The sequence below is a fragment of the Cetorhinus maximus genome, unplaced genomic scaffold, assembly GCF_964194155.1.
Source record: "Cetorhinus maximus unplaced genomic scaffold, sCetMax3.hap1.1 HAP1_SCAFFOLD_726, whole genome shotgun sequence".
NCBI classification, from domain to species: domain Eukaryota; kingdom Metazoa; phylum Chordata; class Chondrichthyes; order Lamniformes; family Cetorhinidae; genus Cetorhinus; species Cetorhinus maximus.
Window position 1 is genome coordinate 46,832 of NW_027596668.1, and position 23,936 is coordinate 70,767.

The 23,936-nt window shown below is 52.3% G+C and overlaps 1 protein-coding gene across 1 annotated transcript in view; it reads right to left on the reverse strand.

The window, feature by feature from the left end:
- LOC144674610 (docking protein 4-like) overlaps positions 1–23,936 on the reverse strand; it is a 154,303-nt gene that overhangs the window by 43,349 nt on the left and 87,018 nt on the right. The window contains exons 4-6 of the mRNA XM_078535881.1: positions 12,202–12,321; positions 6,200–6,389; positions 5,526–5,664 (exon numbers count right to left, since the gene is read on the reverse strand). Of these exons, the coding sequence (XP_078392007.1) occupies positions 5,526–5,664; positions 6,200–6,389; positions 12,202–12,321 (449 nt within the window). The remainder of the gene's footprint in view (positions 1–5,525; positions 5,665–6,199; positions 6,390–12,201; positions 12,322–23,936) is intronic.

Sequence of the window (23,936 nt, forward strand, 5' to 3'; positions counted from 1 at the left end):
CCACAACTTAAGGGTTTGTGAGGAGAGAGGGAATTGGTGACCACCAGACAGACAAAGAAACTGGAAGGTAGTGCAGAAGACCCCTGAGTGCATCCCACTCTCCAGCTACTATTCAGTTCAGAGTGATGGTGCATCTGGGGGGCTGCAGCCAGAGCCAAGTCTATAGCACCATGGGTAGCTCAGCTGTTAGGGGAACTGACAGGCATTTCTGCGACCAGAGACCTGAATCCAGGATGATGTGTTGCCTCCCTGGTGCCAAGGTCAAGGGTGTCACTGAGCAACTGCAGAGCATCCTGTGAGGGGAGGGTGAAAAGCTAGCTGTTGTGTTTCATATTGGTACGAAAGACATCGAGTGAAAGGGGGATGTGGCTCTGCAGTCAGAATTCAGGGAACTAGGAAAGAAATTGAGATATAGGATCTCCGGAAGTAATCTCCGGATTACTCCCAGTGCCACGCGCAAATGAGTATAGAATTAGGAGGATAAAGTAGATGAATGTGTGGCCAGAAAGATGGTGCAGGAGGGAGGGCTTTAGATTCCTGGATACTGGGACTGGCTCTAGGGGAGATGAGATCTGTACAGGCCAAGCAAGTTGCCCCCAAACAGAACAGGGACCGGGCATGCAGGGTACTTTCGGGGTACTTGACATTTTTGAAGGATAGACAGGAAGCAAAAGGAGGTGGGGTAGCTCTGTTAATTATAAAGTCACAGAGCCATTGCAGTACAGAAGAAGGCTACTCAGCCCATCAAGTCCATGTTGGCTCACTGCAGAGCAATCCAGTCAGTCCCAAGCCTTCACTTGGTCCTTAGCTCTGCAAGTTTATTTCCTTTAAGTACCATACAATTTTCTTTTGAAATAATTGATTGTTTCAAACCTGTTGGAGTTTTTTGAGGATGTAACTAGCAGGATAGATAAGGGGGAACCAGTGGATGTGGTGTATTTGGATTTTCAGAAGGCTTTCAATAAGGTCCCACACAGGAGGTTAGAAACAAAATCAGAGCACATGGGATTGGGAGTGTAGATTGAGAACTGGTTGATGGACAGAAAGCAGAGAGTAGGGATAAATGGTCATTCTCAGGACAAAAGGCTTTCACTCGTGGGGTACTACAGTGCTGGGGCTCCAGCTCTTAACAACCTATATCAATGATTAGGATGTGGGGACCAAAAGGAATATTTCCAAATTTGCTGATGACACAAAACTAGGCAAGAATGAGAGTTGTGAGGAGGATGCAAGGAGGCTTTAAGGTGATTTAGACAGGCTAAGTGAATGGGCAAGAACATGGCAGATGGATTATAATGTGGAAAACTGAAGTTATCCACTTTGGTAGAAAAACAGAAAGGCAGAGTATTTCTTAACAGTGAGAGATTGGGAAGTGTTGATGTCCAAAGGGACCTGGGTGTCCTTGTTCATGAATCACTGAAAGCTAACATGCAGGTGCAGCAGGTCATTAGGGAGGTGAATGGTATGTTGGCCTTCATCACAAGGGAATTTGAGTACAAGAGTAAAGATGTCCTGGTGCAGTTGTACAGAGCCTTGGTGAGACTGTACCTGGAGTATTGTGCACAGTTTTGGTCTCCTTATCTAAGGAAGGATACATTTGCAGAGGGATTGCAATGAAGGTGGTTCACCAGACTGATCCTTAAGATAATGGGATTTGAATTATGAGGAGAGATTGAGGAGACAGGATCTGTGTTCTCTAGAGTTTAGAAGAATCAGAGGTGATCTCATTCAAACACAAAATTCTTACAGGGCCCGGCAGGGTAGATGCAGGAAGGATGTTTCCCCTGGTTGGGGGTGGTTCTAGGACCAGAAACACAGCCTCAGAATAAGGGGAAAGCCATTTAGGACTCAGATAAGAAGGAATTTCGTCACTCAGAGGGTAGTGAATCTTTGGAATTCTCTATCCCAGAGGGCTGTGGAAGCTTAGTCATTGAGTGTATTCAAAACAGAGGTCAATAGAATTTTGGATACCAAGGACATCCAGGAAATGGATGAGTTAAGGATGAGGATTGACACGAAGAATTGTGATATAGTGGCCATCACTGAGACGTGGTTGAGAGAGGGGCAGGATTGGCACCTCAGCATTCCGGGATATAGAATCTTCAGGTGAGACAGGAGAGAGGGTAAAAGAGGAGGTGTTGCATTATTAGTTAAGGAGTCAGTTACTGCAGTAAGGAGAAATTATATCTTGGAGGGGGCATCAAATGAAGCTTTGTGGGTTGAGCTTATGAATAAAAAAGGGGCAGCCACATTATTAGGTGTTTATTATAGACCCCCAGATAGTCAGCGGGAAATTGAGGAGCAAATATGTGCACAACTTGTGGAGGTGTGTAAAAACAATAACACTAGGGTAATTATATTGGGTGATTTCAACTTCCCAACATTAATTGGGTTAGACATAGTGTTAAGGGCTTGGATGGAGTGGATTTCTTGAAATGTGTACAGGAGAACTTTTTAGGTCAATACGTAGAGGGTCCAACAAGGGACGGCGCAGTGCTGGACCTAATTCTGGGGAATGAGGCCTGACAGGTGGCTGAGGTGGTAGTGGGGGAGCATTTTAGTGATAGTGACCACAACATGATACAGTTTAAGCTTGTTATGGACAAAGAAATAGACAAGTTGCAAAAAAATATTTTAGATTGGGGGAGAGTGGATTTTAGTAAAATAAGGCAGGATCTGGCCAAGGTAGACTGGGAACAGCTACTTGTGGGGAAATCTACAGAGGAGCAGTGGGGGGCATTCAAAAAGGAAATGGGAGGGGGGTACAGGCTCAACATATTCCTTCTAGGGTGATAGGAAGGAGTAACAAGCCCAGAGAACCATGGATGACCAGAGATATTCAGGATACGATGAGAAGGAAAAGAGAGGCTTTTAGCAAGTACAAGGGAAGCAAATCAGCGGAGGCATTAGTGGAGTACAGAAAGTGCAGGGTGGAGCTTAAGAAAGCAATTAGGAGAGCAAAGAGGGGATATGAGAAAGCTCTGGCTGGCAAAAGTAGGGAAAATCCCAAGATATTCTATAAGTATATCAATGGGAAGAGGATAACCAGGGAAAGAGTAGGGCCCATAAGGGACCAAGGGGGCAATATATGGGTGGAGCAAGATGACATCACTTGAGTGTTGAATGAATACTCCACGTCCATCTTCACCCAAGAGAATGAGGATGAAGGTATCGAACTCGGGGAGAGAGACTGCGAGGTTCTTAAGCAAATTGATATAGGGAGTGACAAGGTATTGGAGGTGTTGGCAGGCTTAAAAGTGGACAAATCTCCAGGTCCGGATGATTTGTGTCCCAGACTGCTGAGGGAGGCAAGGGGCTCTGACCCAAATTTTTAATTCCTCTCTGGCCACAGGGGAGGTGCCAGAGGACTGGGGAACAGCTAATGTGGTTCCAGTATTTAAGAAGGGCTGTAGAGATAAGCCAGGGAACTACAGACCAGTGAGTCTCACGTCAGTGGTAGGGAAACTATTGGAGAAAATTCTGAAGGAGAGAATCTATCTCCACTTGGAGAGGCAAGGTTTGATCAGGGATAGTCAGCATGGCTTTGTCAGAGGGAGGTCATGCCTAACAAATTTTTTGAGGTGACCAGGTGTGTAGATGAGGGTAGTGCAGTTGATGTAGTTTATATGGATTTCAGCAAAGCCTTTGACAAGGTCCCACATGGGAGACTTATAAAGAAGGAAAATGCACATCGGATGCAGAGTAATTTGATAAGGTGGATTCAAAATTGGCTTAGTTGTAGGAGACAGAGGGTGATGACAGAAGGATGCTTTAGTGACTGGAAGCCAGTGTCCAGTGGCGTACCACAGGGATTTGTGCTGGGTCCCCTATTATTTGTAATTTATATAAACGACATAGATGACTATGGGGTAGGATTAGTGAGTTTATGGATGACACAAAGATTGGCCAGGTGGTTAACAGTGAGGTTGAGTGTCTTGGGCTGCAGGAAGATATAGATGGGATAGTCAAATGGGCAGATAAGTGGCAGATGGAATTTAACCCTGAAAAGTGTGAGGTGATGCACTTTGGAAGGAGTAATTTGACAAGGAAGTATTCAATGAAAGGCATGACACTCGGAAGTTCTGAGGAACAAAGGGACCTTGGCATGTGTGTCCATAGATCTCTGAAGGCGGAGGGGCATGTTAGTGGGGTGGTGAAAAAGGCATCTGGGACACTTGCCTTTATCAATCGAGGCATAGATTACAAAAGTAGGGAGGTCATGTTGGAGTTGTATAGAACCTTGGTGAGGCCACAGCTGGAGTACTGTGTGCAGTTCTGGTCGCCACATTATAGGAAGGATGTGATTGCACTGCAGGGGGTGCAGAGGAGATTCACCAGGATGTTGCCTGGGATGAAACATTTTAGTTATGAAGAGAGGTTCGATAGGCTTGGGTTGTTTTTGTTGGAGCAGAGAAGACTGAGGGGCGACCTGATCGAGGTGTACAAGATTATGAGGGGCATGGACAGGGTGGATAGGGAGCAGCTGTTCCCTTTAGTTGAAGGGTCAGTCACGAGGGGACATAGGTTCAAGGTGAGGGGCAGGAGGTTTAGGGGTGACGGTCTGGAATGCGCTGCCTGGGAGGGTGGTGGAGGCAGGTTGCCTCACATCCTTTAAAAAGTACCTGGGTGAGCACTTGGCACATCATAACATTCAAGGCTATGGGCCAAGTGCTGGTAAATGGGATTGGGTAGGTAGGTCAGGTGTTTCTCACGTGTCGGTGCAGACTGGATGGGCCGAAGGGCCTCTTCTGCACTGTGTGATTCTGTGAATACAGGGACAGTGCAGGAAGGTGGCATTGAGTAAGAAGGTCATCTAGTTAAATGGCAGAGCAGGCTCGATGGGCTGAATGGCCGACACGTGCTCCTTTTTTACTGCTTCCACTACCCTCATGGGCAGTGAGTTCCAGGGCATGACCACTCACTGTGTAAAAAAAGCTCTTCCTCACAATCCCCCCTTGTATCTCTTGTCCACAGCCTTAAATCTGTGTCACCCTCAGTCCTTGCACCATCAGCCAATGGGAACAGCTTACCTTTGTCTACCTGTCATCATCTTGTGCCCCTTGATCAAATCTCCCCTCAAACTCCATTGCTCCGAGGAGAACAACCCCAGCTTCTCCAAGCTTCTGCTCTTATTTCTTTGTTTCGATGAATATCAGTGAGTACACTCACTCAGTCCCTCTTGACCCTTTTGCGCAGTGTCCTGTTGTGTGTGGGTGTGACTGATTGACAAATCCAAGCAAGCAAGACAACTGCTTCATTCTCTTATTTTCATATGTTCTTAAAGGAAATTGGGAGGTGGGTTTAAAGTGGGTAGGATATTAAAGGATATGTGGCAGGGGGGTGGGTGGGGGTGGGACACAACAGCACCTTCCAAACCCACGACCGCTATCACCTAGAAGGACAAGGGCAGCAGATCCATGGGGACACCACCACCTGGAAGTTCCCCTCCAAATCACTCACCATCCTGACTTGGAAATATATCACCGTTCCTTCACTCCCCAATTTGAGAAAGTGCTCAAACTGACTCTCATGTTCTTCTCCATGTCCAGGATGTTATGTTTGTGTTGCTCCGCGATACAGAGAGTTGCTGCATGCACGCGCTGGTAAATCTCTTCTCCCTCTCGGGTCTGAAATGTGAACAATCCTTCACCTGTCTCACATAAACTGAAAACACAAAATTACCGTTCAGTCAAAGCCAGAGAGGTACATTGAGAATCAGAGAGAACTGCAAACGCACTCCGTCCTCTCTCTAAAATCTATAAAGCACCTTCCACAGACACCCCCTCCACTCCCTCACCACTCACCCTGCTCCCCCTCCCCTACCTCCCTAACCCTAACCTCTCCCTCCCTTCCCCTTCTTCTCCTCCCCCTCCCTTTCCCCTCACCATCTCTCCCTCCCCTTTTCTTCAACCCTTTGCCCCTCCCAGTCTCTGTGTCACCCTCTTACGCTCCCCTCACACCATCTCCTCACCCTCACCCCATCTCCCTCCCCTCACCCTCACCCTCTCATCCTCCCTTATTCTTCATCCTCTCCCTTCCGTATCCCCCCCACAGCCTCTCTAGCACCCTCTTCCCCTCTCCTCTCCCAATCTCCTTATCCTCACCCCCTCTCTTTCCCCTCACCCTCTCCCCCTCCCTTCTTGCTCTCCTCTCCCCGTTCACAGTCTCCCTCTCCCTCTCCCCAGTGGAGTGTCCCTACCGTCCAGACTCGAAGGTGAAGCGAGTGCTGTCTCTCCCGTATCTCCGCAGCGAGCACAGGGGCCAAGTGATCAGTTTGTTGCGCGTGTTGTGAATATCCCAAAGGTAGATGTTCTCATGTGTGATTTGCATCATACACTCGCCATAAATATCCAGGTTCGGGGTGGGGATGAGGTAAACATTGAAGCGTTCTGTCAGGGAGATGAAGGAGACACCATTCAGGACAGAGGATTGGACATCCCAACAACCCAAGCTGTATTTACACAGAGACTTGCACCAGCTCTGCTCCAAATGCATTCTAGTCTAGGAAGAACTTTAAACAGTGAAGACACTGTTTGTAATGTAGGAAAAGCATCAGCCATTTTGAGCACAAGTTCCCACAAACAGTGATGTGGTAATGATCAGATAATCTGTCACAAAACACAGTCCCAGCACTCTGCAAAACACAGTCCCAGCACTCAGTAAAACACAGTCTCCTCTCTCTGCAAAACACAGTCCCAGCACTCTGCAAAACACAGTCTCCTCTCTCTGCAAAACACAGTCCCAGCACTCTGCAAAACACAATCCCCTCTCTCTGAAAAACACAGTCCCAGCACTTTGCAAAACACAATCCCCTCTCTCTGCAAAACACAGTCCCAGCACTCTGTAAAACACAGTCCCAGCACTCTGTAAAACACAGTCCCAGCACTCTGCAAAACACAGTCTCCTCTCTCTGCAAAACACAGTCCCAGCACTCTGCAAAACACAATCCCCTCTCTCTGAAAAACAGTCCCAGCACTTTGCAAAACACAATCCCCTCTCTCTGCAAAACACAGTCCCAGCACTCTGTAAAACAATCTCCCATCACTCTGCAAAACACGGTCCTTCCTCTCTGCAAAACACGGTCCCTCCTCTCTGCAAAACACGGTCCCTCCTCTCTGCAAAACACGGTCCCTCCTCTCTGCAAAACACAGTCCCTCCTCTCTGCAAAACACGGTCCCTCCTCTCTGCAAAACACGGTCCCTCCTCTCTGCAAAACACGGTCCCTCCTCTCTGCAAAACACGGTCCCTCCTCTCTGCAAAACACGGTCCCTCCTCTCTGCAAAACACGGTCCCTCCTCTCTGCAAAACACGGTCCCTCCTCTCTGCAAAACACGGTCCCTCCTCTCTACAAAACACGGTCCCTCCTCTCTGCAAAACACGGTCCCTCCTCTCTGCAAAACACGGTCCCTCCTCTCTGCAAAACACGGTCCCTCCTCTCTGCAAAACACGGTCCCTCCTCTCTGCAAAACATAATCCCTCCTCCCTGCAAAACACAGTCCCAGAATTCTGCAGAACACAATCCCTGCTCTCTGAAAAACACGGTCCCAGTTCTCTGCAAAACACAGTCCCAGTTCTCTGCAAAACACCATCCCACTCCCTGCAAAACACGGTCTCCGCTCCCTGCAAAACACTGTCCCCGCTCTCTAACATTCCAGCTACTAGAAATAAAGTAGATTTTGCTAATGTGGAAGGTCCAGCTCATCTGATTACTTCAGGACAGCAAATCTAACTAAGGGAATTAGGTAAGTGGTAAGGTAATTAGGAAAATCTGTGCACTGGGGGAAGAAGTGCTGTTCTGGTCTTTTACAGAAAATGAGTGATCTGAGAGACGGAACCAGAGACAGTGAGAGCTGAGGTATAGAGGCATTCATTAGATGAGCAGGTAAGTGATTGGTTGGAGAAGTTTCAGTATTTTTCTTTCTCTAAACTGGGGTAGTTTTAACTGGTAGCAGGGAGATATAAGTATTTTATTGCATTATATTAAATAGATCAACTAGTTGAACTACTTAATATGACTATAAATAATAATTGAGTGATATTTCTAAACTTGAAAACTAACTAGTCAAATTAGTTAAAACATCATAATGGTGGTAGGGCAGGTGATGTGTTGCAGCTGTAGCATGTAGCCAATGTTGGTCACCAGTGTGATCCACAACAACAACCTCTGCAGAAAATAACTGCAGCTCGAGGAACTTTGGCTCTGAGTTGATGAGCTGGAGTCCAAGCTTCGGATGCTGTGATCTAACAGGGAGGGGAAAGTTACCTGGACACTTTGTTCCAGGAGGGAGTTACATCCCTGAAACTGGGTGCTTCTGATTTGGTCTGTGGTCAGGGACAGGAGGGTGTGACTGTGAATGAGGCATGTTTGGGGACCAGGAGTTAGAAGTGGAGCAGCATCTGTCCTTGCAATTGTCCAACTGGTTTGATGACCTTGCAACTTGTGTAACCAAGAGCTGTGACTGCAGGGAGGCTGAGCAAACTGACCATGGTGCAGGGGCCATTCAAGTGAGGTAAGTAAAAAGGAACGTGATTGTAGTAAGGAGCAGTATCGTTAGGGGAATAGATACTGTTTGTGCACCCAAGGACAGGAGTCCCAAAGGCTGTGTTGCCTGACCAGTACCACGGTTAAGGAAATCTCCACAGGGCTGGAGAGGACCTTTCAGTAGGAGGGAAAGGATCTAATTGTTGTGATCCGCGTGTGTATTGACCACATTGATAGGACTAAGAAAAAGGCTCTGGTGGGATGGTATGAGCAGCTGGGGACTAAATTAAGAAGTAGAAACACGCAATGACACACACACGCAGTGACACACGCACAGTGATGTACACACACACAACGATACATGTACAGTGACACACACACACACCGTGACGCACACACACAGTGACGCACACACAGTGACACATGCACATGCAGTGACAGACACACACACAGTAACACACACACATGCAGTGACAGACACACACACACAGTAACACACACACAGTGTCACACACACAGACAGACGCAGTGACACACGCGCACACACATGCGCGCGCGCAGACATGAGCCTGTACGTGCGCACACATGCGTACACATGCGCGCACACACAGACATGAGCATGTGCACATGCACACACATGCGCGCACACACATGTGCATAAGCACACGCAGACACAAAGCACATGCACGCACGCATGCACACACGCATACAAACACACACACTGTGACACTCTCACACTGACACACACACACTGTGACACACGCACACACAGTGACACACACACACTGACACGCACACATACTGACACAAACAGTGACACAGACACACACACGGACACATGTACATACACATACACAGACACACACATACATACAAAGACACGCAAACATACACACACACAAATGCATACACACACATATATATATATATATATACATACAGGCATACACATGCAAACACACACATATACACACAAACATATACACAGACACATGCACAGACACATACACTCTCACATTCACATACAGACACATGGACACAGACACACACTCACATACATATACACATACACACACATACATGCACACGCACAGACACATATACACACTCACATACACACAAACACACACAGACACACATATATACACACAGACACACATATATACACACAGACACACACATATATACACACAGACACACACATATATACACACAGACACACACATATATACACACAGACACACACATATATACGCACAGACACACACATATATATGCACAGACACACACATATATACACACAGACACACACACAGACACACACATATATACACAGACACACACACACAGACACACACACACACACAGACACACACACACACACAGACACACACAGACACACGCACACAGACACACACACACAGAGACACACATACACACAGACACACACACACAGACACACACACACACAGACACACACACAGACACACACACACACAGACACAAACAGAGACACACATATATACACACAAACATATACACAGACATGTGCACAGGCACATATACACACTCTCATACACACAAACACACATAGGTCAGAATTTTCTGCCTGTCGAGCGGGCGGGCCCGACCCAATCTCTGTCGGGCTGGGAGCCGATCCCTGCTGGAGAAGTGGGCCTCGCCGCCATTTGACGTGGGTGGGCCAATTAAGACCCACCCAGCGTGACGTCCGGCAGGAACGCTATGCGCTTCCTGTGCAGGCGGGAGGGGGGGGATTCCCCAAAAGCGAGAGTGCACTCATTCGCGCATGCGCATGAAAGAGCGCACATCTCCCTGAGGCAAAGTGCTGCCTTAGGGAGATCGCTGATGCTTTTAAAAATATTAAAAATAGAAAAACAAAATTCCCTAACATGTCTCCCTCATGTGACAATGTCACACGAGATGGGACATGTTCATAATTAACATAATAAGTATATTAAACTTTTTAAATCCCTACAAGAAACCTCATCCCGCCTGTGGATGAAGTTTCATGGTTTTTCAGAAGCCCGCCGGGGCTCCTGGCTGACCTGCCAACCTTAAGGTTGGACGGGCAGGTCCTCTAATTGTTTCAATGATCCTGTCGATGGCCTCAATTGGCCATTGACAGATCAGTGGGCCTGCAGCTGATTTTGCTGTGCCCCCACTTCCTGAAAATTTAAATGGGGCGGGGTGACATCAGGGGTTCTGCCCCATACAGACACAGACACACAGACACACACATACAGATACAGACACACACACAAGCCCATATAAACACATATATATACACCCGCATATACACAGACACACTCACACATATACACAGACACACAAACATAAACACACATACATACGCACACACGTACACACACACAGGCACACACACATGCTCACTCTCTCACATACCCACTCACACTCACACATACCCACTCACACACACACACGTGTGCACACACACATGTTCACAGACACAGACACACGCTCACATACACGCTCACACTCACATACACGCTCACACTCACACACATGCTCACACTCACACACACACTCACACACAGACACACATATACAGACATACACACACACACATATACCGAATCTCTCACACACATATACCGAATCTCACACATGCGCACACACACATACACATACACACACACACAAAGGCACACACACAAGCAAATGCTCACACTCACATGGACACACAGACACACACACACACATGCGCACACACACACATGCTCACACTCACACACCCGCTCTCTCTCTGATACACATGCTCACACACAGACACACACACTCACACACACACTCATGCACAGACACACAGACATACACTCACACACAGAGACACACACATATACATACACACACACACGCGTGCACGCACGCACACACACACGCACACCCACTCTCTCACACACACACACACATATACACAGAAACATATACACAGACACATACACACACACAAACACACACATACACAGGCACACAGACATATATACACACAATCAAATTCAGACACACACACACAGACACATATACACACATATATATACACACACACAGGCACTCACACACACATGTTGACACTCACACAGACACACACACGTGCACACACATACATACACACAAACACACACACATATATACATACACACATACACACACACATATACACAGACACACAGGCATGTACACAGACACACACACAACATACACAGACACACATACATATATACACAGACACACAAACATATGCACACACATATACACATAGACACACAAACACACAACAAAATTCACACACAGATATACACACATACATATATACTCACACTAGCATATACACAGATACACACAAAAATACATACACATACATATACACAGACACACACATACACACACACAGACACACATATATACTTGCACACACATATACACAAACACATACACACGCACAGACACACGCACAGAAACACAGAGACAGACACACAGACACAGAGAGAGAGACACACACTTTACACACAGATACAGAGAGACAGAGACACACAGAGACACAGAAACACACTTTACACACAGACAGAGAGAGACAGAGAGAGACACTTTACACACAGAGAGACAGAGACGCCCTTCACACACAGAGACGCCCTTCACACACAGAGACGCCCTTCACACACAGAGACAGAAATTCTCACCATTCTGCTCACACACAACTCTGACAGCGAGCAGGTCTGGTTCCCCTTGTGTGATGTCATTGAGTCTTGCCCCAAGGCACTCGATGGAGAGAATCTTGTACCATTCCTCAGCTTCCAGCTCTGTGAGGAATGAGTTATCACATGTTACAGAAACAATCAAACATCGGACAATAATACACAGCTCTTTTTTAAAAATACAGGCTTAACCGACCTGGAAGGGACTGACACACTAGGGTACAGTTACACACACACACACTGACTCTCAATCTGAGGGCGACACTGGTGTAGTGCTAATGTCTTAGAATGAGCGTGGAATGTTCCAGTTCACCAGTGACGGCTTTAATGGTGGGGTGTAGGTAGGGGGTGCAGTGGGAACAATGGGGCAGGAGCTGAAAAATCACCCATCCTATAGGCTAGCATGATGCCGGGGTGGGGGGTGCTGGTGAGGGGAAAGGGGTTCAGAGGGAGGAGCCTACGATGTCAGCTGATGAGTCTTGGGGGGAATACTGAGGGAATTGTTGATAGGAAGGGATGGTGAGGGTTGGGGGGTACTGTGAGTCGGTAGGGTGGGTGGGCGGGTGGTGAGGGTTGGAGGGCAGTGTGAGTCGGTAGGGTGGGTGGGCCGGTGGTGAGTGTTGGGGGGCAGTGTGAGTTGGTAGGGTGAGTGGGTGGGTGGGTGAGTGGTGAGGGTTGGTGGGCAGTGGGTGTCGATAGGGTGGGCGGGTGGTGAGGGTTGGGGGTGCAGTGGGCGCCGGGAGGGTGGTGAGAGTTGGGGGTGCAGTGGGCGCCGGGAGGGTGGTGAGGGCTGGGGGTGTAGTGGGCGCCAGGAGAGTGAGTGGGTGAGGGTCCTGCCATGACAGATGAAGGGATGCTGAGAGTTTTTGGAGGGAACATGGAAGTAATTCCAGATTCTGGGGGTTGGCATTATAGGGGGTTGGTGGGCACGGCTAATGCAGGAGGGGTGGGCTACTCGGGAAGGCAGGGGAACTGGGCATTCCCCTGCACGGGACAGAGGTGATGGGGGAGGGTTGTAGGGTGACTGTGGGGAGGTCAAATGTTGCACCAGAAGGGTGAATGGTTCTAGATGGTCAGAGTGTTGGTCACTGCGGGAGGTGTAAAGGTATTGGACTGGACATCAGACAGAACCAGCCATAGCCGCTTGTACCGATCCAGGGTCTCGTGGTGACAATCTCGAGATGTTGCATGGGAGTTAGTGGAGACACAGGTCTGCACAACCTGATAACTGAAGGGGAACTCCAGCATGGAGCACCGACAATGCTAGGGCCCAGGGTCAGGTGGGAGTGTGAAGGGCAATGGCTCAGCATGTGTGGGAGACCTCAGCACATGGTTCACAAGGACGCAAGCAAAGATCCTTACCTCCCTAGGGGACATAGCCCCACCCGGGGTGGGGGGGTCACTCTGGAGATGGGGAGGTTGGGCAGGGGAAGGGGTCACACAGGCTTAAGACTAAAATATATCAGACCTCAGTAAAGTGCAAGTGGACTATATTTACAAAAGTGTCGTAATATTAACATTCACAGCGCCCCCATACAACCACATGTGACATCAAAACATCTTAACATTGCGTCCCTATGACTTATTCCAGGTGCCCCCCTGACATCCACAGCCAGGATGGAAGCAGCCTGCTGAGCAGTTTGTCCTTGGATGACCTTGGCAGCCATTCCCTGGAGAGCCGCAGCGGGGAAGGCCCTGGCTGACTTTGGCTGTCCTGCTTCACAGGGGACAGGCAAGGAGGATCCTGGAAGGCTGGACACCCTCTGAGAGTCTGGGTGGAGGCCCCAGGGGTGTCCAACAACCACTCCTCCCCACTATGGGTGCCCGAGGGCCCCTGTTTAGCTCCTGGAGGGGAAGGAGCACCTGGGGAAAGATCGAGGAGCAGCCACAGCAAAAGCTCACTCATGGTTCATTGATGGATTGCAGGTCCAGTGCAGGAAACGGGGAGTTCTGCTGGACCAGGATCTACACCATGTCTGCCACCCTCCCCATGGAGACCTCGATGTGGGCACATGTTGGCACCACTTCATCAATCAGCAGGAGGACGGGCTCCCTCACCTCACGTCTCACTCTGCCGAGGGAGTCCCTCTCCTCACGTCTCACTCTGCCGAGGGAGTCCCTCTCCTCAAGTCTCACTCTGCCGAGGGAGTCCCTCTCCTCAAGTCTCACTCTGCCGAGGGAGTCCCTCTCCTCAAGTCTCACTCTGCCGAGGGAGTCCCTCTCCTCAAGTCTCACTCTGCCGAGGGAGTCCCTCTGCTCAAGTCTCACTCTGCCGAGGGAGTCCCTCTGCTCAAGTCTCACTCTGCCGAGGGAGTCCCTCTCCTCAAGTCTCACTCTGCCGAGGGAGTCCCTCTCCTCAAGTCTCACTCTGCCGAGGGAGTCCCTCTGCTCAAGTCTCACTCTGCCGAGGGAGTCCCTCTGCTCAAGTCTCACTCTGCCGAGGGACTCCCTCTGCTCAAGTCTCACTCTGCCGAGGGACTCCCTCTGCTCAAGTCTCACTCTGCCGAGGGAGTCCATCTCCTCAAGTCTCACTCTGCTGAGGGAGTCCCTCTCGTCACGTCTCACTCTGCTCAGGGAGCCCCTCTCCTCAAGTCTCACTCTGCCGAGGGAGTCCCTCTCCTCAAGTCTCATTCTGCTGAGGGAGTCCCACTCCTCAAGTCTCACTCTGCCGAGGGAGTCCATCTCCTCAAGTCTCACTCTGCTGAGGGAGTCCCACTCCTCACGTGTGACTCTGCTGAGGGACTCCCTCTCCTCACGTGTGACTCTGCTGAGGGAGTCCCTCACCTCACGTGATACTCTGCTGAGGGGGTCCGTCACCTCACGTGTTACTCTGCTGAGGGAGTCCCTCACCTCACGTGTTACTCTGCTGAGGGAGTCCCTCACCTCACGTGTCACTCTGCTGAGGGACTCCCTCTCCTCACGTGTGACTCTGCTGAGGGAGTCCCCCACCTCACGTGTCACTCTGCTGAGGGACTCCCTTACCTCACGCGTCACTCTGCTGAAAGACGCCCTCACCTCACGCGTCACTCTGCTGAGGGACTCCCTCTCCTCACGTGTCACTCTGCTGAGGGACTCATTCACCTCACGTGTCACTCTGCTGAGGGACTCCCTCTCCTCACGTGTCACTCTGCTGAGGGACTCCCTCTCCTCAAGTGTCACTCTGCTGAGGGACTCCCCCACCTCACGTGTCACTCTGCTGAGGGAATCCCCCACCTAACATGTCACTCTGCTGAGGGACTCATTCACCCCACGTGTCACTCTGCCGAGGGACTCCCTCACCTCACGTGACACTGTGCCGAGGGAATCCCCCAACTCATGTATCACTCTGCTGAGGGACTCCATTAGCTCACGTGTCACTCTGCTGAGGGACTCCCTCTCCTCACGCCGCAGTGTTGAGGGACTCCATCACCTCACATCTCACTCTGCTGAGGGACTCCCCCACCTCACGTGTCACTCTGCTGAAGGACTCCCTCTCATCACGTGTTACTCTGCCGAGTGAATCCCCCACATAACGTGTCACTCAGCTGAGGGACTCCCTCACATCAGTCTCACTCTGCTGAGGGACTGCCTCACCTCACGTCTCACTATGCTGAGGGACTCCACCACCTCATGTGTAACTCTGCTGAGGGTCTCCCCCACCTCATGTGTCACTGTGCTGAGGGTCTCCCCCACATCACGTGTCACTCTGCAGAGGGAATCCCCCACGTCACGTGTCACTCTGCTGAGGGTCTCCCTCTCCTCACGTGTCACTCAGCTGAGGGACTCCATCACCTCAGTCTCACTCTGCTGAGGGACTCCATCTCCTCACGTCTCACTCTGCGGAGGGACTCCCTCTCCTCACGTGTCACGCTGCTGAGGGACTCTCCCTCCTCACGTCTCACTCTGCTGTGGGACTCCCACACCTCACGGCTCACTCTGCTAGGGACACCCTCACTTCACGTGTCACCCTGCTTAGGGACTCCCTCTCCTCATGTGTCACTCTGCAGAGGGACTCCATCACCTCACGTGTCACCCTGCTGAGGGCCTCCCTCTCCACATCTGTCACTCTCCTGAGGGACTCCCACACCTCACGTGTCACTCTGCTGAGGGACTCAACACACGTGTCACTGTGCTGAGGGACCCCCACACCTCACGTGTCACTCTGCTGAGGGACTCCCACACCTCATGTGTCACTCTGCTGAGGGACTCCAACACCTCATGCGTCACTCTGCTGAGGGACTCCAACACCTCATGCGTCACTCTGCTGAGGGACTCCCACACCTCACGTGTCACTCTGCTGAGGGACTGCCTCACCTCACGTCTCACTCTGCTGAGGGACTCCCTGACTTCACGTGTCACTCTGCTGAGGGAGTCCCTCACCTCACGTGTCACTCTGCTGAGGGACTCCCTCACCTCACGTGTCACTCTGCTGAGGGACTCCCTCACCTCACGTGTCACTCTGCTGAGGGAATCCCTCACTTCACGTGTCACTCTGCTGAGGGACTCCCTGAATTCACGTGTCACTCTGCTGAGGGACCCCCTCACCTCACGTGTCACTCTGCTGAGGGACTCCCTCACCTCACGTGTCACTCTGCTGAGGGACTCCCTCACCTCAGTCTCACTCTGCTGAGGTGCTCCCTCACCTCACGTATCACAGTGCGGAGGGACTCCGCCTCCTCATTTGTCACTCTGCTGAGGGAGTCCCCCTCCTCATTTGTCACTCTGCTGAGGGACTCCCTCACTTCACATGTCACTCTGCTGAGGGACTCCTGCACTTCACATGTCACTCTGCAGAGGGACTCCATCACCTCACGTGTCACTCTGCTGAGGGACCCCCACACCTCACGTGTTACTCTGCCGAGGGACTTCCAACACCTCATGTGTCACTCTGCTGAGGGACTCCAACACCTCATGCGTCACTCTGCTGAGGGACTCCCACACCTCACGTGTCACTCTGCTGAGGGATTCAACACACATGTCACTCTGCTGAGGGACCCCCACACCTCACGTGTCACTCTGCTGGGGGACTCCCTCACCTCACGTGTCACTCTGCTGGGGGACTCCCTCACCTCACGTGTCACTCTGCTGAGGGACTCCCCCTCCTCACGTATCACTCTGCTGAGGTACTCCCTATCCTCACATGTCACTCTGCTGAGTGTCTCCCTCTCCTCACGTGTCACTCTGCTGAGGGACTCCCTCACCTCACATGTCACTCTGCTGAGGGACTCCCTCACCTCACGTGTCACTCTGCTGAGGGACTCCCTCAACTCACGTCTCACTCTGCTGAGGGACTCCCTCAACTCACGTCTCACTCTGCTGACGGCCTGCCTCACCTCACCTGTCATTCAGCTGAGGGACTCCCTCTCCTCACGTGTCACTCTGCTGAGGGACTCTCCCTCCTCACGTGTCGCTCTGCTGAGGGACTCCCCCTCCTCACATGTCAGTCTGCTGAGGGACTCCCCCTCCTCACGTGTCACTCTGCTGAAGGACTGCATCACCTCACGTGTCACTCTGATGAGGGACTGCATCACCTCGCATGTAACTCTGCTGAGGGACTCCCCCTCCTAACGTGTCAAACTGCTAAGGGACTCCCCCTCCTCATGTGTCAATCTGCTGAGGGACTCATTCTCCTCACGTGTCACTATGCTGAGGGTCTCCCTCTCCTCACGTGTCACTCTGCTGAGGGTCTCCCTCTCCTCACGTGTCACTCTGCTGAGGGTCAACCTCTCCTCACGTGTCACTCTGCTGAGGATCTCCCTCTCCTCACGTGTCACTCTGCTGAGGGACTCCCTCACCTCAGTCTCACTCTGCTGAGGGACTCCCTCACCTCACGTGTCACTCTGCTGAGGGACACCCTCTCCTCACATGTCACTCTGCTGATTGACTCCCTCTCCTCACATGTCACTCTGCTGAATGACTCCCTCACCTCACATGTCACTCTGCTGATTGACTCCCTCACCTCACGTGTCACTCTGCTGAAGGTCTCCCTCTCCTCACGTGTCACTCTGCTGAGGGTCTCCCTCTCTTCATGTCTCACTCTGCTGAGGGACTCCAAAACCTCAGTCTCACACTGCTGAGTGATTCCCTCTCCTCACGTGTCACTCTGCTGAAGGACTCCCTCTCCTCACGTGTCACTCTGCTGAGGGTCTCCCTCTCCTCACTTCTCACTCTGCTGAGGGACTCCAAAACCTCAGTCTCACTCTGCTGAGGGATTCCCTCTCCTCACGTGTCACTCTGCTGAAGGACTCCCTCTCCTCACTTCTCAATCTGCAGAGGGACTCCCTCACCTCACGTCTCAGTCTGCTGAGGGACTTCCCCACCTCACGTGTCACTCTGCTGAGGGACTCCATCACCTCATGTTTCACTCTGCTGAGGGACTCAACACACGTGTCACTCTGCTGAGGGACCCTCTCACCTCACGTGTCACTCTGCAGAGGGACTCCTCTCCTCACGTGTCACTCTACAGAGGGACTCCTCTCCTCACGTGTCACTCTGTTGAGGGACTCCATCACCTCATGTGCCACTCGGCTGAGGGACTCCCTCTCCTCATGTGTCACTCTGCTGAGGGACTCCATCACCTCATGTGCCACTCGGCTTAGGGTCTCCCTAACCTCACGTGTCACTCTGCTGAGGGACTCCCTCACCTCACGTGTCACTCTGCTGATTGACTCCCCCTCATCACGTGTCACTCTGCTGAGGGACTTCCAACACCTCATGTGTCACTCTGCTGAGGGACTCCAACACCTCATGCGTCACTCTGCTGAGGGACTCCCACACCTCACGTGTCACTCTGCTGAGGGATTCAACACACATGTCACTCTGCTGAGGGACCCCCACACCTCACGTGTCACTCTGCTGGGGGACTCCCTCACCTCACGTGTCACTCTGCTGGGGGACTCCCTCACCTCACGTGTCACTCTGCTGAGGGACTCCCCCTCCTCACGTATCACTCTGCTGAGGTACTCCCTATCCTCACATGTCACTCTGCTGAGTGTCTCCCTCTCCTCACGTGTCACTCTGCTGAGGGACTCCCTCACCTCACATGTCACTCTGCTGAGGGACTCCCTCACCTCACGTGTCACTCTGCTGAGGGACTCCCTCAACTCACGTCTCACTCTGCTGAGGGACTCCCTCAACTCACGTCTCACTCTGCTGACGGCCTGCCTCACCTCACCTGTCATTCAGCTGAGGGACTCCCTCTCCTCACGTGTCACTCTGCTGAGGGACTCTCCCTCCTCACGTGTCGCTCTGCTGAGGGACTCCCCCTCCTCACATGTCAGTCTGCTGAGGGACTCCCCCTCCTCACGTGTCACTCTGCTGAAGGACTGCATCACCTCACGTGTCACTCTGATGAGGGACTGCATCACCTCGCATGTAACTCTGCTGAGGGACTCCCCCTCCTAACGTGTCAAACTGCTAAGGGACTCCCCCTCCTCATGTGTCAATCTGCTGAGGGACTCATTCTCCTCACGTGTCACTATGCTGAGGGTCTCCCTCTCCTCACGTGTCACTCTGCTGAGGGTCTCCCTCTCCTCACGTGTCACTCTGCTGAGGGTCAACCTCTCCTCACGTGTCACTCTGCTGAGGATCTCCCTCTCCTCACGTGTCACTCTGCTGAGGGACTCCCTCACCTCAGTCTCACTCTGCTGAGGGACTCCCTCACCTCACGTGTCACTCTGCTGAGGGACACCCTCTCCTCACATGTCACTCTGCTGATTGACTCCCTCTCCTCACATGTCACTCTGCTGAATGACTCCCTCACCTCACATGTCACTCTGCTGATTGACTCCCTCACCTCACGTGTCACTCTGCTGAAGGTCTCCCTCTCCTCACGTGTCACTCTGCTGAGGGTCTCCCTCTCTTCATGTCTCACTCTGCTGAGGGACTCCAAAACCTCAGTCTCACACTGCTGAGTGATTCCCTCTCCTCACGTGTCACTCTGCTGAAGGACTCCCTCTCCTCACGTGTCACTCTGCTGAGGGTCTCCCTCTCCTCACTTCTCACTCTGCTGAGGGACTCCAAAACCTCAGTCTCACTCTGCTGAGGGATTCCCTCTCCTCACGTGTCACTCTGCTGAAGGACTCCCTCTCCTCACTTCTCAATCTGCAGAGGGACTCCCTCACCTCACGTCTCAGTCTGCTGAGGGACTTCCCCACCTCACGTGTCACTCTGCTGAGGGACTCCATCACCTCATGTTTCACTCTGCTGAGGGACTCAACACACGTGTCACTCTGCTGAGGGACCCTCTCACCTCACGTGTCACTCTGCAGAGGGACTCCTCTCCTCACGTGTCACTCTACAGAGGGACTCCTCTCCTCACGTGTCACTCTGTTGAGGGACTCCATCACCTCATGTGCCACTCGGCTGAGGGACTCCCTCTCCTCACGTGTCACTCTGCTGAGGGACTCCATCACCTCATGTGCCACTCGGCTTAGGGTCTCCCTAACCTCACGTGTCACTCTGCTGAGGGACTCCCTCACCTCACGTGTCACTCTGCTGATTGACTCCCTCACCTCACGTGTCACTCTGCTGAAGGTCTCCCTCTCCTCACGTGTCACTCTGCTGAGGGTCTCCCTCTCTTCACGTCTCACTCTGCTGAGGGACTCCAAAACCTCAGTCTCACTCTGCTGAGGGATTCCCTCTCCTCACGTGTCACTCTGCTGAAGGACTCCCTCTCCTCACGTGTCACTCTGCTGAGGGTCTCCCTCTCCTCACTTCTCACTCTGCTGAGGGACTCCAAAACCTCTGTCTCACTCTGCTGAGGGATTCCCTCTCCTCACGTGTCACTCTGCTGAGGGACTCCCCCTCATCACGTGTCACTCTGCTGAGGGACTCTCTCACCTCACGCGCCACTCTGCTGAGGGACTCCCCCACATCACCTGTCACTCTGCTGAGGGACTCCCTCTCCTCACGTGTCACTCTGCTGAGGGACTCCCCCTCATCACGTGTCACTCTGCCGAGGGACTCCCCCTCCTCACGTGTCACTCTGCTGAGGCACTCCCCCTCCTTACGTGTCACTCTTCTGAGGGACTGCATCACCTCATGTGTCACTCTGCTGAGGGACTGCATCACCTCACGTGTAACTCTGCTGAGGGACTCCCCCTCCTCACGTGTCACTCTGCTAAGGGACTCCCCCTCCTCATGTGTCACTCTGCGGAGGGACTCATTCACCTCACGTGTCACTTGCCGAGGGACTCCCTCACATCATGTGTCAATGTGCCGAGAGTCTCCCTCTCCTCACGTGTCACTCTGCTAAGCGTCTCCCACACCTCAAGTGTCACTCTGCTGAGGGACTCCATCTCCTCACGTGTCAATCTACTGAGGGTCTCCCTATCCTCACGTGTCACTCTGCTGAGGGACTCCCTCATCTCAGTCTCACTCTGCCGAGGGGCTCCCTCACCTCACGTATCACAGTGCGGAGGGACTCCGCTTCCTCATTTGTCACTCTGCTGAGGGACTCCCCCTCCTCATTTGTCACTATGCTGAGGGACTCCCTCACTTCACGTGTCACTCTGCTGAGGGACTCCCTCTCCTCACGTGTCACTCTGCTGAGGGACTCCCTCTCCTCACGTGTCACTCTGCTGCGGGACTCCCTCACCTCACGTGTCACTCTGCTGAGGGAATCCCTCTCCTCACGTGTCACCCTGCTGAGGTACTCCCTATCCTCACGTGTCACTCAGCTGAGTGTCTCCCTCTCCTCACGTGTCACTCTGCTGAGGGACTCCCTCACCTTACGTGTCACTCTGCTGAGGGACTTCATCTCCTCAAGTGTCACTCTGCTGAGTGACTCCCCCACCTCACGAGTCACTCTGCTGAGGGAATCCCTCTACTCACGTGTCACTCTGATCAGGGACTCCCTCACTTCACGTGTCACTCTGCTGAGGGAATCCCTCTCCTCACGTGTCACTCTGCTGAGGGTCTCCCACACCTCACGTGTCACTCTGGTGAGGGACTCCCTCACCTCAAGTGTCAATCTGCTGAGGGACTTCGTCTTCTCACGTGTGAATCTGCTGAGGGACTCCCTCACCTCACTTCTCAGTATGCTGAGGGACTCCCTCACCTCACGTGTCACTCTGCTGAGTGTCTCCCTCTCCTCACGTGTCACTCTGCTGAGGGACTCCCTCTCCTCACGTGTCACTCTGCTGAGGGACTCATTCACCTCACGTGTCACTCTGCTGAGGGACTGCCTCACCTCACGTCTCACTTTGCTGAGGGACTGCCTCACCTCACGCGCCACTCTGCAGAGGGACTCCCTCACCTCACATGTCACTCTGCTGAGGGACTCCCTCACCTCACGTCTCACTCTGCTGAGGGACTCCCTCTCCTCACGTGTCACTCTGCTGAGGGACTCCCTCTCTTCACGTGTCACTCTGCTGAGGGACTCCATCACCTCATGTGTCACTCGGCTGAGGGACTCCCTCACCTCACGTGTCACTCTGCTGAGGGAATCCCTCTCTTCACGTGTCACTCTGCTGAGGGTCTCCCACACCTCACGTGTCACTCTGCTGAGGGACTCCCTCTCCTCACGTGTCACTCTGCTGAGGGACTCCCTCACCTCACGTGTCACTCTGCTGAGTGACTCCCTCTCCTCACGTCTCACTCTGCTGAGGGTATCCCCCTCCTCACGTGTCACTCTGCTGAGGGACTCCCCCACCTCAAGTGTCACTCTGCAGAGGAACTCCATCACCTCACGTGTCACTCTGCTGTGGGACTCCCCCACCTCACGTGTCACTCTTCTGAACGATTCCCTCACCTCACGTGTCACTCTGCTGAGGGACTCCCTCACCTCACGTGTCACTCCGCTGAGGGACTCAACACATGTGTCACTCTGCTGAGGGACCCCCTCATCTCATGTGTCACTCTTCTGAGGGACTCCCTCTCCTCATGTGTCATTCTGCTGAGGGACTCCCTCTCCTCACGTGTCACTCTGCTGCGGACCTCCCCCTCCTCATGTGTCAATCTGCTGAGGGACTCCCTCACCTCACGTGTCACTCTGCTGAGGGACTCCCTCACCTCACGTGTCACTCTGCTGAGGGACTCCCTCACCTCACGTCTCACTCTGCTGAGGGACTCCCTCACCTCATGTGTCACTCTGCTGAGGGACTCCCGCAACTCACGTCTCACTCTGCTGAGGGACTCCCTCACCTCACCTGTCACTCAGCTGAGGGACTCCCTCTCCTCACGTCTCACTCTGATGAGGGTATCCCCCTCCTCACGTCTCACTCTGCTGAGGGACTCCCCCACCTCACGTGTCACTCTGCTGAGGGACTCCCTCACATCACGTGTCACTCTGCTGAGGGACTCCCTCTCCTCATGTGTCACACTGCATAGGGACTCCATCAGCTCACGTGTCACTCTGCTGAGGGACTCCATCACCTCACGTGTCACTCTGTTGAGGAACTCCCCCACCTCACGTGTCACTCTGCTGAGGGACTCCCTCTCCTCATGTGTCAGTCTGCTGAGGGACCCCCTCACCTCACGTGTCACTCTGCTGAGGGACTCCATCACCTCACGTGTCACTCTGTTGAGGAACTCCCCCACCTCACGTGTCACTCTGCTGAGGGACTCCCTCTCCTCATGTGTCAGTCTGCTGAGGGACTCCCTCACCTCACGTGTCACTCTGCTGATGGACTCCATCACCTCACGTGTCACTCTGTTGAGGAACTCCCCCACCTCACGTGTCACTCTGCTGAGGGACTCCCTCTCCTCATGTGTCAGTCTGCTGAGGGACCCCCTCACCT